The sequence below is a fragment of the Cannabis sativa genome, chromosome 8, assembly GCF_029168945.1.
Source record: "Cannabis sativa cultivar Pink pepper isolate KNU-18-1 chromosome 8, ASM2916894v1, whole genome shotgun sequence".
Classification (NCBI taxonomy): domain Eukaryota; kingdom Viridiplantae; phylum Streptophyta; class Magnoliopsida; order Rosales; family Cannabaceae; genus Cannabis; species Cannabis sativa.
The window spans coordinates 43,280,729-43,297,771 of NC_083608.1; the positions used below are offsets into that span (position 1 = coordinate 43,280,729).

The window sequence follows — 17,043 nt, forward strand, 5'->3', positions numbered from 1 at the left end:
TTTTAAAACAGTAATTTTGTGAAGTTAGTAAAACAAATCCACAGGTTAATAGTAAGTTTATGTAATTGATAAGTTACAATTACTAGCACTGCTACTTTACATAACCGTACCTTAGGAAAAAAAAATATATTTATATATATAAATAGATTGCATTTATTCAAAAATCCTTTTTTTTATATGGAGTGGTGACTGGTGAGTGATAATATTCGTTGTAGCTTAGAATAGAAGAACATTTGGGTGATGAACTGCCTAAGGAAGGATCATATTGCTGCTGCTCCATAATTGGAAATGGTGATTAGTCTGAAAAGAATTCTTGTTAATGAAATTGAAACTCCCAAGCCCAACTTATATGAGATCTTCTCTTGAGGACACAGTAGAAGACTTATTACACTTTAAATGGTGATTGGTGTACCTTGACTACTGCAACTGCAAGGCTTCTTTTCCTGATTTTTGCTTTGAACTAAAAAATCAGAAAACTCACCCCCTTTTTCCACATGAATTGGTGTATACAGCTGAAGGCAAATTCTCCAATCCCACATGCTTGGCGTCATGGTGAAATTCGACATAAGTATAAGAATACTGCTTCGGGACAGAAAACCCACCAACTAAATCAATATTGGCATGGAACAAGATAAGGCCTTTCTGTGTTCTCTGACTTGTCTCAAAGGAAATTCCTCTCAAATGATGTCGAAGAAAACCTGGAAGTTAAACCTTCACCTATGTTTCCTGGGTCTAACTTTACATCTTGTCGCCCAGCTACCAAGTCCTTCTCACGATCCCAAGGCTTCCATGGATGTTGCCCCGCCCACTCATCCTTCTCCCGTTGTTGCTTTGTGGATGGTTGTTGCTTTGTAGATTTTTTCTTTGTTCGACCAAATGCTTTTTCTTGGTGCTTTTGCACCAACGATTTTGATCGTTTTTCTTTGTTGTATTTATCCACCAAATCTGCTTCTAAACTCTTCTCCACTTCGTTTGATGCCAGTGCTGCAGCCTTGTTATATGCTTCTAGGAAACTGCCATGGGACACCAAATGTGGAGCAAAATCATGTGTTAATTCAAAGGCAACTAGCAATGATTTACTGCAAAAACAATCTAATTTTAAATAGTATTACTACTCACTTCGTCTTTGCCTTTTGGGCTCTGTCCGTAGGGGTATCTGTCCACGCACTTGTATCACCACGTCCTTCCTTTGCATTTCTGCTAAAGCTGGTTGACTGCATTGGCATCCCCCCAGGCTGGAAAAAAACAGCATTTCATTATGACCTTGGCAAAAATTTATAATTATATTATTAAAAGGGCTGAATATAATTATATGAAGGTTCAGTTTCACTCAAGCGTTTGTTTAAATGGAAACAAGTTAAAACCACTCATCTTTTCTAACAATTGATTTAAAATTAAATAAATGAGATGTTGAAAAGAAATAGGGAGCAAAATAAATCATAATGATAAGATTTGATAATTGATTTTATCAAACTCGTGTATAATTTACTGGATAAGCGGGAAAGGACTATCCAATGACAATGGGATCTCCAAAATTATGAAATGTGGAGGGAGAATTGTGATGCCTGTATCATGAAAAGAAATATAGGATCTGAGACCTTACCTTCCTCTCTGGGGGTAAATTTGTCATCCACTCATCTCGCTGAGGAGCAACTTTAACTTCCATCTCTGCGAGGAGCTCCTCATCACCCTCCATGGATATACCTACCAAAACATTTGGTGTCTTAGTAAGATCAGCAAGCAAGTACAAAATCATAAATTATCAACACGTTAAAAGAAAATAACATTACAAAATGCCATCTATTCAATTGGTTCTAAAACCTGAAGTTTAATTCACTCGATAGTACTATTATGAAAAAACTGTACTAGTTCAACTTGTTATTTAGGATACTAAACTCAAACATGTAGTAAGAAAATAAATATAGCAGTAGACCCTCAATCAACTAACCTTGTGTCCTTCTCCATTGGGCAGCCTCACGCATTGCTCGTAATTCAACCTAAAGCAGGGGAAGAGAAAATGAAACATCAGCAATGACATCAATCTCAATTACAATCAGACCGAGTTGTAACATTGAAGTTAGAACTTTTACCTTAAATTTCTCTTGTTCCTCCTTTACTTTGATTTTCTCATCCAGTGCTTGCCGCTACAAAAAGACAGCAATATTGAAAAGAAGACCAAATTACATGCTAAACGACAACAACAACAGAAGGACATGTCACGGTGAAAATTGATCGTGTAGAAAGTTATCTTTTTCTAATTTTGGAGTAGATTTCGTCTGCAAAAAAACTCACCTTTGCAGGATCTTGTAGCTCTTTAAATGCTTTGTTTAATTTGATAAATGCTTGATGCGCTTGAGGATGAGTGCATTTATCAGGATGCACCAAAAGAGACATTTTCCAATACCTAGAGATGGCATGGCAACATGTAGTGGTCAAAATTACACGCCCAAACACACATAAAACCAACTCAATAATCAATGATCCTGTAAATAGCTATAACCTGGGAACATATAGCAACCCATTAAGTCATTAAGCTAATGACGTCTCCGCTCAATTGTTTATAGATTAACCATCTATACATGGTAAAGATGTAATTGGTTTGGTCACTCATCGTTTAAAATATTTCAAACAAATAAATCCACAACTTCAATAACAATAATCCAAGATGGAATGGAAGGTGGTCAAAATAAAAATAAATAAGAGCTGTTTTAAATGTGTCACACATTCACAACAAATGCTAATTTAGTAGTATGTTGAAAAAATGAGGTTAACATAAATAAAAGAACAAATAAGGCCCTAGTTTATACAAATTGTATGGAAATAAATGATCAAATTTTAAATCAACTATAGAATGTATCATTCATGAATTTGTGTATACCATATACAATTAGATAGAGGCAGGAAAGGAACATTCAGTATACTAACCCAAAAATATACCCAACTAAAGAATGCACCAAGAAAATTCTATAACGAATAATAAATAATATATTACAGGACTCACCTTTTCTTTATGTTCTCAGATGTCCTATTTTGGTTTATTCCCAAGATCTCGTATGGGCAATCAGCCTCCACATTCATAATTCTTGTTACCTGATAAGACAACACAAGAAGTTACAAGTTATTGCATTCATAATAAATTACCAGGAAATCCAGTACACAATCACACAAGCGAGTAGCAAAAAAATGTGTTGAACCTAAAATTTACCGATGATGCAACAAATAAGATGCATACAAAGTTGCAAACATTACAATCTATAAGTAACAATTGTAACTTCATAAACAAAAAGGCAAAATGAGGATAAAGAAGAATAATAAGAAAGACAGTTTACAACAGATTGTAATATATGAAGTATGAACAAAACAGATTGTAAGCTTCAGTACATACATGAGCAGAGTAGAGATATAAAAGCTATATAAATTCATCCATACAAACGTACATAAAAAGAATCATTCGTATTTACACATGAACCAAAAAGTTAAGTTCATCTGTGCAGACATACATGAAGACAATCATTCATATGTACACATGAATCCAAATAAACACGTAAGCAACAGTAAAAGCACAAAAACATATATGACCATGCTGTAAAGTTTGATCAATAATAAGCTACTATGATACCTCTTCAAATCGTTCTGCTTCATTTGCTGAAGCTGCTTCAGCGACCATAGCAGGTGGTGCAGGTCCTATAAATGATGCAGCATCTTCCTCCAACTCAGCATCTCTAGATATATCAATATAATATAGTCAAAAATACCAGTCAACACCCAAGACATCCACCATAATTGTGATCAAATGAAATTTGAGAAATTCTTATTGTAATATATACATACATTATACACATTATACATATATATATAAATTTATAAAGTGCATTAAAGATAATAAAGACCTGAGTTCAGCCTGTGCTTCTGTTAATTTAGCAGCAGCAGCAAGTAACTCGGCAGATGGCATGGCGGGGCCAATAATCCTGCCACAAATTTCATATGATTTTAGGCAATGTAGATGAAGGGGACACGTAAACATACAGATTTAAGGAAAATGAAAAATGGAATTTCATTCACCTCCGTTTAGGACCAAAAGAATCATCTGCTGGGCATGCCATGTTGTTATCATTTGTCTCCAGCTTGTTATCAACACCCAGAGCTGGATTTGTGTCATCCAATGGTACAGATTGACCAGCTTCTTCAGTTTTAGGTTCCATAGAACTGAGAAGTAGGGGTGCAATGACCTCCAAAGTGGGACGAACATTTGAAGGAAGTGTAAAGACTTTATCACTATTTTCCTTGAGACTTAAAGAAAGAAACAGCTTCTTTAAGTGCTTAACCAGAGATCTTTCGGATACACCATTTATGTCAACAGCTTGTCCATTATCGATCATTTCCAAAAGCTAAATCACATACAATGTTAGCAATTAATCAGCTACTATTACTATACCTTATTATTGCATAGAATGGGACCAGAACAGTCTTGTCATGGAACAATAAACTACTTCTGCAAAGAAAATATAATCAGACATTACCTGTTTTAAATCGTTCACAACATTAGGAAACTCTTTCAACAACTCTTGCAATGCAACCTGGGGTTGAACCCGACTTTGTTCTGGTTCTGAATCGCCATCACTTGAAGAAGACCCATGCTCAGAGTCATCATCACTATCAGAATCATAATCCCTATACTTCTTCTTATCCTCCTTCCCCAATTTCCTTCTCTTTCTCTCTCTATCTCTTCTCTCTCTACGTCTCTTCCTTTTCTCCTCCTTTTCCCTCCTCTTTCTCTCTCTTCTTGAACTGCCATCGTTTCGATGACGGTGCCGGCGCTGACTACTCTTAGAGGATCGTTTAGAGTAGTCAGAGCTTCCCTCAGAGAGTGAGGATTCATCGCTAGATTCCTCTACTTGTTTCTTCTTCTTCTTGCTTGTACTGCCCATTTCAAACCACTCCTATCTCTAGACCTTACAATTGGGTAAATACAAGAAAAGAGAAGTTCAGCCCAGGTTCTACTATGTCTATTAGGCTTTATCTAAGGTCTCAACTCTCGGCTCCAATAATAAAGCAATTAAACTAAGCAAAGCATTAATGTCGATTGGGGCTGCCCAACAGACCTGAATTCCAGATATAATAAAGCAATACTCGATATTTTTCAAAACCCAGATCAAAGTTCTGCCCTAAATTCATAATCTTGATTCATAAATGAATAAAATCAAACAAAAGGAGTAAGAGATAGTTTGGCATACTTGTTGTGTCGTTTAATTTCGAAAAAGTGACAAGAGCCAAACCCTTTAACGTTAAGAGGTCTCTCCCTCCTACCCGTTCATGGATTCTGGCTTTAGCAGCACACGCAGTGATGAAACCCCGGAATCAAATTTCTGAAACTATAGCTTCGAACACGGAACAGGGAAAATGTGAGAATATAAAAGGGAAATTTGATTTTCTATGCTTAGAAAATCAAAAAATTTGATTTCTAAACCAATAATTAAAACCCTAAAAAAACTATACCTTTTTTTTCAAAACCCCAAAAATACCCCCAAACTAAAACTATCTCTCTTTCTCTCTCTATCTAGCCGGTCCCAATAATCCCACACCCCAGGTCCGATGGTCGGACCATGGGGTCCGATGGGGTCCGACCAATCGGACCCATCGGACCCCAAGGTCCGACCATCGGACCTCTCTCTTCCCCTCTCTCTCAAATCGCAGAAAAAAAAAAAAAAAATTAAAGCCGGTCGGACCCGGTCGGACCTTCGGGTCCGACCATTGGACCCGAAGGTCCGACCATCGGACTCTTTCTTCCTCTCTCTCCAAAATCGCAGAAAAAATAAATAAATAAATAAATAAATAAAGGTCCGACCATCGGACCTTTGTCTTCTTCCCTCTCTCAAATCGCAGGGAAAAAAAAAAAAAAAAAGTTTCAGAGAAAATCGCAGGTGGTGGTCTACCGTCGGTGGGTGCGGTCTACCGTCGGTGGGTGGGTGCGGTCTACCGTGGGTGCGGTGGTTCACCGTGGGTGGTGGTCGATCGGCGTTTTGGGTGGAACGCCGGAGGTGGATCGGTTGGATTTGGTGCTTTCTTAGTTGGGTTTCGGGTGGGATTGCTTTGAGAGAGAAAGGAGGAAGAGAGAGAGATGGTTGAGAATAATGAGAGGGGTATTTTTGGGATTTTGAAAAAAAAGGTATAGTTTTTTTAGGGTTTTAATTATTGGTTTAGAAATCAAATTTTTTGATTTTCTAAGCATAGAAAATCAAATTTCCCATATAAAATTACTTCCTTAAATAATCTTTCCTTTTATTTTTCTCACTCATCAAACCACATGCCGAAATTGTGGCCAAAGCAAATTTTATTGAGTATTGTGTGGTATAAATAGTTTAATTTTTTTACTAATAATACTTAAGTTATATTTCTAAAACTATATAAATACTAATGGTTAAATATTAAGTAAATTGCTACGTGATAATCTCTAATTGATCTAGTCATGAATTTTTATTATTTTTTTAGGAAATAATTTATATGTACCAATAAAAAAATAAAACGTGAATAATGATTTGACATTTAATGTTCAGGTACTTACAGAGTTCCAAAATATAACTTAGATATTATTACCGCTAAAAATTAAACTTGGGTATTTATTTACAACTGAGAATTAAACTTAGTATTTATGCCACAAATTACCCAATTTTATTTTGCATGTTTAAAAGCTACAATTAGATCGCCTCACTTATATAATTATTTTAGGTAATATTATTAATTAATTTTAAGGTGTCACTTATAAAAAAAATACTATGTATTACTGTTGGCTAATAACAAATAGCAATACTCTTTAAAAAATAATACCATATAAAAGAAATTTAAACTCTCAATTAATTTATACAAAATAATTCTTTTGTTTATATATTTGTTCTATTTTTTTTTTTTTTGAATGAATATTTGTTCTATTTTATCTTTAGCTAATTAAAAAAAAAAAAACTAAACTAATCACACACTCCCTTTCTATTAGCTCTCTCTATCACTTGGTTCTCTCTTTATCACTCGACTCTCTCTCTCTCTAACACTCTCTATCTCAACTAGCTCTTTCTCAATCTCTTTGCTCTCTGTCTCTCGACCTATCTCGGTGAATGGTCAGACCTTATCATCAAAAAGAATCATACACATTCACATGAATAATTGGTAAGTGTTGTTCAAAGGATTTCTTAAACGTTTAGATTAGTATGTAGTTTATTTTCGATATATCTGTGTGGTTGTTCTTTATCTTGGTGTTATTTTTCTGATTTTTCTTTGAAATGGCGAGATCTAGTTTTCTCGCCAAACTGAATTTTTTTAACAAATTATCGATACTTTTTCGATTATATATTGATATCTTCTCGATAATTAAAGAAAGAAAGTAAGGGATGACAATTTTAATAATTTTTCGATGTTATATAGACACTATTTCAATCTAGGACAAAATGTAACAAAAAATAGAAAAATTAATCATACAATGCAGATCATCGATAAATAATCAATATACTATTGATAAACCATCGATAATCAACTAAAATACCAAGCAAAAAAAATGTCAACCTACCATCGATATACTAACGATAAACTATCATCATTATTATCGATGATTTATCGATAGTATATCGATGGTTTATCGATGATCGATGGTTTATCGATGATTCTGCCTTGTGTGATTAATTTTGTTAATTTTTACTATATGTTGTTGGATCATTGGTATTAGTTTAAAGAAAATCCAGAGATGTATAGTGTTAAAAGCACTTACCAACTTCTTTAAGTGCTTCATGAAAGGTGATTGGAAAATAATAATTCTAGGCTTTGGAGAGACTTATGAAATCTCGAAATTCCCCCTACGGTTAAAGACTTGTTATGGAGGGCATGTTCCGATTGTCTACCAACTTTAACTCAATTAAAAGGATGACATTTTGACATCTCTGTTGTTTGTTCGATGTTTCAAGGAATGGAAGAATCAATTCTCCACATTTTAGTCAAATGTCCCTTAACCAAAGCATGTTGGTAGTGGGTTGATGTGGTTCTTTGCAACCTCTCGGCCACAGATTTTACTTGTTGGTTTCAACAGCTTGCGACAAGCTTCTCAAAGACGAAGGTGTGTCATGTTGCCATAATTTGTTGGTCTCTCTAGCGTGCTAGATATGACCTGGTTTGGCAAAGTAAAAGTTCTGTTACAAATAGTGTAGTGTCTGCTTTTAATCAATGGAAAATGCTCGTAAAAATTCATCAAATACAATGGCTCCTAGCCCTAGTGTTAATGTCAAGCATTGGTCAGTTTTGAGTGTAATCATTTAATGAATCTTACCATAAAAACAAACTCATCTAATCCTAATCTAACTTTTACAATCTAGTTCTGGCATTCAAACAAACAGAACATTTTCTTGTATAGTGAAGGACTTGCTCTTGTGATTTTAAAACAAATAAATTATATTAACTTATGATTTTGTAACAAATACATATAAATGATTATAATATGCCCAACAATATCAGGTCTAAAAAGGGCTGATCCTCCGAGCCAACTTCAACAAAAACTCAGGAACAAGGCGTCTTCTTGGAGGCGCTGCAGCGTCTTTGGCAAGAGCTTCCCTATCATCAGCATGTATCACAGAAACTATGTGATCAAACAACTCATCTTTACCACCTCTCAAAGGGTCCTGAAATACAAATTTGCATTCAAGAATTATAAGTTGCTTGCTTGGCATATGGAAAGGCCAGTTTTATTTAAGCTTTTATCTAGGAAGCTAAATTTAGTAGTTTAGAACTAATCAAAAAATCGCTTACCTGAAGAAACAAATCGGTATGAGTCTTTCCTTCATACAGTATAAGCTCAGCTTGAGCTCCAACTTTTTGAAGAGTATTACAAAAGGTTTGACTGCAGGAATCAGGAACCAAAATGTTATTTAAAATGTACCAAACCTTAGTAATGCCTACTTCAATGTGGAAAATTTAGTTCTTTATACAGAGAAGTAGAATTGGTTGAATTTCTTTCACTAATTCATGTGAGAATGTCGCACTTTGGTAAGAATTTAACTGACCCATATGAAGAAATTTTTAAGAATCATTTTTCCTAAAGATGTAATATCTACTAAGGTAACATTCTAACCTGGCATCAGAAGGAACAGAAAGATCTGCAGTTCCATGGTAAAGGATAATAGGAGGCAATAGCGAAATTGCATTTTTAATACTTGGGTCCAGTATTCTAACTTCAGGAGAATATTGTTTCAAGGATTCTTCACCTTCCATAACGCTAGAATGACATAACAAACAAAGCTCTATCAAAAGACGGAGACAGAGCGCTATTATAGATAGTACAGCAATCAGGTAGTAAATTAAACATGTTGATTTTTATGTACCTCAAGAAAATAGACCGATAGAGTCCTCGTTTATGGAAGTGATCAACTAAATTAGGTAAATTATACCTGCAGCCATACACATCAAAGGAAACTCATTAGTTTAAGAAACTGACTTAATTAGTAGAACTCATTCATAATAAATTATGATAAAGTAGCAGAAATTTACCCTCCAGATAAACTAAAATAAGCTTTCAAGTCAGAAACTTTTACGGAAGCATTCTCTCCTTTCACTGATTCTTGAATTGCCAACTCCAAGAGAGCACATCCAGCAATATGTGCACCAGCTGATTGACCCATTAGATAAATTCTATTAAAATAAGCACAACAAAAATCGTCAATAGAATACAATATTTCATATAGGCAAGAAAGAAAGAAAATAGTTAATCACCTGTCAGTGTCACCACCATAGTATGCTATGTTGTTATAAACAAATGAAATCCCCTGACAAACATCTTTTACCATATCACTGATCGTACCTTGGGGAAAATTTCTGCAATCAATATATCAGCATAAGATGAGTCGTGGTGGTGACAGCAGATGGGAAATTAATGAGTTATTTTTAACAATTAAATATATATAATCGACTTTTCCAGTAATGAGTGACTACAAAAAATAAAAACTGAAAACAAAGGAAAGGAAAGAAAAGGAAAGATGTCACATAATTTTTTTTTTTTCTTTTTGGTAATTATTCTGTTCGTAAAATTGTCACACTATCACAGAAACACAAATTGTAATAGTCTCAAACAACGAAAACAAACCTTACAAAATTATGTACGGGCATCTATTTTTTCTTTTGTTTTTAATAATTACTTTCCAACTTTTTTTTGGTTGTTCGAAATGACAATTTGGAGCTGAAAGATAACATAAATTCTTTTATTTTATTATCAAATGTACTAAAGGTTTTCCCCAAGCCAGTTATGCCCAATGGTACTATTGATAACAATGCATTGCAGCATATCTGCTTTAAATGATATTTTATTTACCTGTAATCAATGCATGCCACTATGATATCTCTTTCTGCTAACTGCAGTCCTAAAAGAGAACCCCATGCTTTGTACCTGAATCCACAGAAAGACTATTCAATTTAATAACAATAAGGAATATAATTAGACCAAACTCACATGGTACAGAGACATAAGTGATTGCATTGATTTGTATCATCACTAACCCAATAATCCAAGCTCCACCAGTTACAAATATCACAACTGGCTTTGGTTCATCAGTACTATTTGCTGGTAAATATAAATCCAACCTGTAAAATTACAATAACCCATAACACATTGGTATCTGATTCATAACTTAAATCATTCAAAACAGAAGATAAAAGAAAAAAAGCATACCTATTTCTCGGTTGATCGCCATACACAATACTTCTCCGGACGTGGCTTGAGAAGAAGTAATGATATGCGACTACATACAAATTAATAGCCTAATAAGTAAGCATAAATGAGTTTTTCTTTTTTCTTTCTTCTTTTTAAAGAGACATAAATGAGTTTTAACAATAGATAGAGAAATATATATATTTATATGAAGACAGAAGCCACCTTGAAGAAAACCAGGCATAAGTAACAGAGCATAAAAACCAAGTCCGAGTAATCTTGTGATCCACCGATAGCCTACCCTGAATAAAAATTACTATTAAACTTCAAACATATTCATCAAATCAAAATCGAACTAGAAAAAGGAAATGTAAACTTCTTTCACTAAAACAACTAAAAACTCCAATTTCATCTACTCCACACAAAAATCGTAAAAATCCATCCAGACATTTTCGTATCAAATTTTACCCGAGATATCGAAGGAGCTTGAAGCTAAGTCCAGTGATCAAATACGTCTCTTTAGCAGCGTGTCCAATATCACGGCTTAACGACTGTTGCCTTCGCGGCCGATCCAAGGCGGCAGGCCTTGCACCGACACGGCGGCGCCTTTGGTGGTTGAAATTCCCTGTGGCTACGGGCTCACTCACAACACGATCAAGTAACGGTTTATCTTGGCGGTCATCGAAATCGACTAAATCTCGGCCGATTCCAAGTGACGAAGAGGAACGCAGATGCTCCGAGTCCGACTTAGTCACCGGAGAAGATTCCATCGTCGGCCGTGGAAGAAGGAATCAGATCCCGGGGCCAGAGGATTCGATAGATGATAAATATTTATATAGTGAGGGCGTGAGTGAAAAGTTTTTCGAAAATGTAAACTTTTTTTGAAAAGAAAAATAAAAATTGAAACACAATATATATGTGTGTGCTTGGTTTGTAATTTGTATAGGTAAGCGCGCTCATGGATTAGCTTTTTTGTCTTTTTGCAAAAGAGTCCGGAACCGTTGAGAAGAAGAGAAAAAAAGACTGGTGTGTGTCTCGTGAATATGGTGCCACGTTACAATTAAACAAAATATTGGGGACCACATTTTAATTTTTAAAAAATTTATGTGGGCATCAATTTAAATATAATGTTTTTACTACCATGCAACATAAAATTTTTGAGAGTACGTGATGCTCTTGTAAATTGATTCATTTGTTACCGTTTAGTTAGTTAATTCTTAGTTCGCTCTTCTTCTTCCTTTTGTTTAACATGATTTTTCATAAATAGAAAAGAAAACTTAATTGTGTAGGTTATTTTAGAGTGAAAAATTAATATGTAAATGTATGTATTAAAATCTTTGACGAGAAAATTATAAAAATAATCGATTGCAATTTGAACTCTTCTTGCTTTTGATATTTATCATAGTAATATTATTTAGTGTGGTTGGTGAGTCGTGGAAGTTAACCCAAGCCACTTTGTCAAGTGTCTTTTTTTTACCTTGTAGAGTTGCTTCTTGGCAATATGAAGCTAATTACGTAAGCTTTTGACCCAACACATCAGATAAGATTAGGAAACATATACACCGATGGATGAGCTTACTGTTTGTTTTACTAAATTTAGAAGCTACCTACAATTTTATGTTAAGTGAGTGGTGTGACAACGTCCAAATTTGGATATATAAATATATATGGCCAATGGCCAAAAATAAAGTATTAAAATATTAAAGATTGAATCGGAACTAGCTGAAAAAAAAAATGAATACCGTTTTCTAATGAGAAAGTGAAGCAAAAAGAGGGCATTTTTAGGCATATGCTAAAATATTATTCTGGTCTCTTTCACATGCAAGAGTCAGAGATAACTTGTTTGTGACACAAAATTTAGAAATGACAAATGGAATAATTAGATTAGAAAACAAAACAAAAGATACCCCTTTCTATTTGATTTTTTTAATGGGATGGGATGATTCTCATTCACAATTAACACATTATTAATTCGTATCCTTTTAAAAAAAAAAAAATAGAAAAGAATACATCCCTTGCTATGAATGGACATTAAGGCACAAGGTTTGTGTGATCAATACATTATCCACAATAGAAAGCATCAAAATAATACATGCCGTGCCTCAATTTCAATCTTGCTTTTTTTTTTCTTCTCTTTTTTCCTTTTCGAAGAAACTAGAATATTGGTGTGTTGATATTCATAGCAATATTATATTATCATTAGTCAATATCCCAATCATGATAATCAAAACTAGGGGGCCATTTTCATTTCACAAATCTACTTCTTTCATGATTTTCTCCCCAATACATTTCATTTCAGGCTAACATTTATGAATAAATAAATAATAAACACCTAACAGACAATTTTGAGATTGAGATAACAGAATCAATAACTGATTATGGAGTTATTTTTCGTCAATTATTGCTAAAAGTTTATCATTAGATCCAAACGCTACCTCTGGTAAACAGGGAAAAAAACTGTAACCATATCTAAACAAAAATGGTCATTTGGTCATTCATATATATATCTGAAAATGTAATTTTTGCTTATATAGTAAAACTAATCCAAAGAAATCCTCAGAGATATCCGTCTCTTCTTAATCTCAAAGAGTGTCTTGTCTACCTGAACCACCACCTCTGAGCAGCGGAAAGTGGAGAATTTAGGAATGGGGCATACCGCTGGATCAGTGGATTAACAGTCAATCCAATCTTATTCCATACACTTTGATGGTACCCAGCAGTCACAGGGGCCTGGTACATCAGTTTCAGAAGCTGCAACAACAAAGTAACCCGAATGAGGATCGTTTTTCTAGATTCAACTACGGGAAAACAAACCGTGCTGCATTTATAAATATAAAAGGCCAAAACAGACATGATAACATGGTTTCTTTCCGTGTCTCAACAGGTGATCAAGGAATTGGATCTAACCTGCCAGTACATGAATGTTTGTATAATGTTTCGTTGCCACCTGCAATAAGTGAAGTTTAAGAATACTTGTAAGTCGATATAAGGAGTAAGGACAAAGGAATGGTTTAGTGTGATTTGCATCATATGTGGGTGAAGATGGAGGAACTCACGAAAATAAAGATAGGATTAAAAGAAAGCCAAGTCCAATCTCAGCCTGTGAAGAGAGAATGCTGAGCGTTGTTATGTTTGAATCCACCCAAACACAAAGATCTTCCAAGTACTTCCTGCAGGCAAACAACATTGGTTATTCATACAACAAGTTTCTTAGAAAATCCATAGTAATTACAAATATCAGCAGGCCTTTTGTTCATGAAGAGAATGACTCGTGTCATGCATAGTAAAATGAAACTTCAATCTTTCAGATCATGTAGTAGTCAGGGAGATAAATGATTAATTACCAAGAATCCTTACACTGAAATTACACCTAAGAATCCTGAAATCTTGTAGAATATAGCCCAAAGTCCAAAACTAAAATAAAATAAAAAAACAAATGCTAGTACTTTTTGTTCTACCTGTAAAAGGAGGATCGACTGAAGTTGCGCCTAAGGAATTTGGTAACATGTTCAAGAGCTCGACATAAAATTGGAATCAGAGCAACTGCAACAGATATCAAAACATCAATATTTGCACAATTTGGAGATGACTCTAAAGTGGAAATATGAACCTACTAGGACAATTTGATAATACGATATAAAAGACCAGGTGCTCACATTTAAGGCAAAGTTGTGATGAGACAAAACTAAGACAGTAAATAAAGTAGATAAAATCCTTTGTCGCAATTATGGACTGGAAGTAAACTTGCAAAGCTGGTAGGTTCCAAGCCCTTGGTTTCTGAAATAATAAAAAACAAGCATATGTTAAAGCAAACAATAAACAGTGTCATTAAAGAAATGCTTACAGAGGTGTTAAATGTGACACTTACCCCGTATAGCGAGTACAAAGAGTACAGAGAGGAACATGCTGTTCCCATAAATGAAAGACGATATGCCCTATGGGAAAGAAATTTAGGTACTAACGGAAAAATACCAAGCATAGCCACAGCAAACACCTGCAGGGTAGAAAAAGAAATTATAACAAAGGTAAAAAAAAGACCCCCCAATATACAGTATACACAAGTGCTTAGATTACCTATGTGAAACACTTAAAAAAGGAAAAAGATTCTTCAACTTCTTTGATATGTAGTCCATTTAAAACTATTAATGGGCAACATATTAACAAATATGGTTTACTCAGTTAACTCAAGCAATCAAACCATTTCCTACAACTACATCTTATTGTTGTCAGACATTGACATACCAATAGCCCATCACTTTTACACTGAAAATTTTATTAAAACTATAGAAACCATGGACACAAAGGCTGCTTTCAAAGATAATATGCATAAAACCATTCAAATATTACACGTTGAGCATAATGAAGGAATCATTGTGTCCCCCAACCCACTCATCACAAAAGTAATGGACTGGAATAACATCAGCACCACCTTCTATGCTTCCTCAAAGAAAAAGAAGTTTTGCTAATTGAGAAACTCAAATGCAACTTTAAAGTCAATGGTCTGAGTTGGCAGATCCAAACTCAGACTCTGAAAAAAAAAGGAAACTCAAATAAGCAAAAATGAAACATGCTAAGCATATATCCCTGGGACAGTTAAAATTCTACTTAATATGTAACAACTCGGATTCTGTGTAAGGGAGATGTATGACATTTTAGTAGATGCCTAAAAGATATACCCATGCATTGACAGAGAACTGAATGGTTTGTCGGTCCCAGCGTAACGAAGTTGGGGGGCCTGCAGCTGGTGATGCTCCTGAAGGTTGGGCAGTTGACCCTACAGAATCACAGATAACGATTAGAATCAATAATCACTAGCAAATTCAATTTGATGATTCAGAAAAAGATTATCATTGTTGTGTCTCAAGCTACAGAGATTAGATTGGGAGGGGAAACTATAAAAGAATCTCTACCAGTGCTGCGAGGACGAGGTTGGACATTAGGTTCTGGCCTGGATGACGGTGAGGCAGATCTTGCTGGCTGAGAAGAACTGCCAGAAGACATCGCATCTAGACTCTCTACCTCAAGATCAGGATCCTGTACATGTAAATATTAACAGGATCAAATAGTCAATCTAAAAACGATGCCAAAACCAAGAGAAAGCTAAAATTAGATGTGAAATCAAAATAAACGTGTGCTATATAAATTTGTCTTGTAACTGATGAATTTTTTCTTGGTAGAAGTTGTTACTGATGAAATTAATATGAAAGATCATCAGTGACAAGCAAGTTCCATAAACAGAAAAGCAACATCATTGATCAGTTACCAATCCTAGAACATAGGTATATATAACATCTTATGTTTGTATCATTGCGTTTATACATTGTAACTCTTTCCCCTTTCGAAATCTACACGTAAAAGACAGGAAATGATAGAAATATACTCTCAAATATCCCAAAAATAGATAGTAAAATATCTGTTTTTTTCTTTTCTTTTTTATCAGAAGTAAAATCTTGAGAGTATCAAACACAAATCGCAATAAAGGCGGAATCAGAATCCCCATATCGATTCAGTTCTTCACTTGTCATAGCAACAACCACAGAAAAAGGACAGTCGAAATCTATACTTGGAGCCTAAACAAAGTCTAATCTGGACAATAAATACTAATAAATTGCCAGGACTCCAGAAACGATCAACCTAAAATGAAATCCACACACTAAGTTTAGCATCCCCAGTAAAATCTAATCAATTCACATATTATTTATCATCTTGGGACAACAGAATTCAATAAATCAACATACTTAAATACAAAAGACCAGTTCTCAAAATTATCCAATTACTCAAAACAGCAAAAACCCTAGATAAAATTCATGGGTTTCACTCCAAATTCCAAGAAATCAAACAGTACAGAATACAACATAAAGATTAGATGAGCAAGAAAAGAGAAAATGGGAAAGAAGTTGATAAACTAGAAAAAGAAGAGTACGGACGATGTAACGCTTGTAGAACTTGCGCTTGAAGTGATCAATGACACCGGAACGAGAAGCCATATGTGGTGGAATGAGGACGTTAGACCAGTAATCGTCCCATCTGGAATCGTTCTCGTAGTCATAGGAAGCGGCGGCTAACCTCTTGAGCTTTTGGGGGTCTTCTCTCTCTTCACCCATTCTGGTTTTGGTACGGTCCTCCGCACTCAGTTCTGAGTAGAGTAGAGTAGACTAAGAAGATGGTGCACTACACAACTGCAAAACCCAAATCTCCAATTTCCCTTGGGCGAGGACTGGGTTGATGTGATGAACGCGACGAAGAAGACAAGGACCACGATCTTTCCTTCTTTACTTCTTCTGCCTATTCCAACGACGTCGTTTATAGTGTTTTTCTTATGTAAGAGAACATAATTATTCCCTACAAAATTGACTCTCGATTTACAATAT

At 34.8% G+C, this 17,043-nt stretch overlaps 3 protein-coding genes across 5 annotated transcripts; all 3 read right to left on the reverse strand.

Moving 5' to 3' along the window:
- On the reverse strand, nt 1-5,645 carry LOC115699423 (uncharacterized). 3 transcript variants are annotated; one of them, XM_030626819.2, is made up of 12 exons: nt 5,235-5,645; nt 4,521-4,952; nt 4,063-4,388; nt 3,891-3,968; nt 3,620-3,722; nt 3,002-3,090; nt 2,293-2,404; nt 2,091-2,144; nt 1,949-1,997; nt 1,604-1,704; nt 1,120-1,235; nt 1-1,013 (listed from the first exon to the last, which is right to left on the reverse strand). In XM_030626819.2, the coding sequence occupies exons 2-12, from the start codon at nt 4,926-4,928 to the stop codon at nt 662-664; spliced, it is 1,788 nt and encodes a 595-aa protein (XP_030482679.2). In that variant the 5' UTR covers nt 4,929-4,952; nt 5,235-5,645; the 3' UTR covers nt 1-661. The 3 variants fall into 3 exon arrangements, with proteins under 3 accessions (XP_030482679.2, XP_030482678.2, XP_030482680.2); XM_030626818.2 differs by having other exon boundaries at nt 4,521-5,102; XM_030626820.2 differs by having other exon boundaries at nt 4,521-5,645.
- Nucleotides 5,646-8,403: 2,758 nt separating this feature from the next.
- On the reverse strand, nt 8,404-12,034 carry LOC115701416 (isoprenylcysteine alpha-carbonyl methylesterase ICME). Its single transcript, XM_030629205.2, has 11 exons — nt 11,141-12,034; nt 10,898-10,974; nt 10,694-10,763; nt 10,522-10,605; nt 10,337-10,411; nt 9,742-9,843; nt 9,520-9,660; nt 9,354-9,419; nt 9,104-9,247; nt 8,782-8,872; nt 8,404-8,654 (listed from the first exon to the last, which is right to left on the reverse strand). The coding sequence occupies exons 1-11, from the start codon at nt 11,440-11,442 to the stop codon at nt 8,493-8,495; spliced, it is 1,314 nt and encodes a 437-aa protein (XP_030485065.2). The 5' UTR covers nt 11,443-12,034; the 3' UTR covers nt 8,404-8,492.
- Nucleotides 12,035-13,023: 989 nt separating this feature from the next.
- LOC115700552 (uncharacterized) lies at nt 13,024-17,043 on the reverse strand. Its single transcript, XM_030628115.2, has 9 exons — nt 16,600-17,043; nt 15,583-15,706; nt 15,349-15,446; nt 14,541-14,666; nt 14,329-14,449; nt 14,131-14,215; nt 13,729-13,842; nt 13,580-13,619; nt 13,024-13,423 (listed from the first exon to the last, which is right to left on the reverse strand). The coding sequence occupies exons 1-9, from the start codon at nt 16,774-16,776 to the stop codon at nt 13,271-13,273; spliced, it is 1,038 nt and encodes a 345-aa protein (XP_030483975.2). The 5' UTR covers nt 16,777-17,043; the 3' UTR covers nt 13,024-13,270.

Coding starts and splice junctions, on each gene's coding strand:
- LOC115701416 (XM_030629205.2), bottom strand. CDS start 11,442: ATGGAATCTTCTCCGGTGACTAAGTCGGACTCGGAGCATCTGCGTTCC. Junction 10,975..11,140: donor AAGCTCCTTCGATATCTCGG/GTAAAATTTGAT, acceptor ATTTTTATTCAG/GGTAGGCTATCGGTGGATCA. Junction 10,764..10,897: donor TATGCCTGGTTTTCTTCAAG/GTGGCTTCTGTC, acceptor ATTTGTATGTAG/TCGCATATCATTACTTCTTC.
- LOC115699423 (XM_030626819.2), bottom strand. CDS start 4,928: ATGGGCAGTACAAGCAAGAAGAAGAAGAAACAAGTAGAGGAATCTAGC. Junction 3,723..3,890: donor GAAGCACAGGCTGAACTCAG/GTCTTTATTATC, acceptor TGATATATCTAG/AGATGCTGAGTTGGAGGAAG. Junction 2,145..2,292: donor AGCTACAAGATCCTGCAAAG/GTGAGTTTTTTT, acceptor GTCTTTTTGTAG/CGGCAAGCACTGGATGAGAA.
- LOC115700552 (XM_030628115.2), bottom strand. CDS start 16,776: ATGGGTGAAGAGAGAGAAGACCCCCAAAAGCTCAAGAGGTTAGCCGCC. Junction 15,707..16,599: donor AGTTCTACAAGCGTTACATC/GTCCGTACTCTT, acceptor TTACATGTACAG/GATCCTGATCTTGAGGTAGA. Junction 14,667..15,348: donor AGTTCTCTGTCAATGCATGG/GTATATCTTTTA, acceptor TCTACCCTGCAG/GTGTTTGCTGTGGCTATGCT.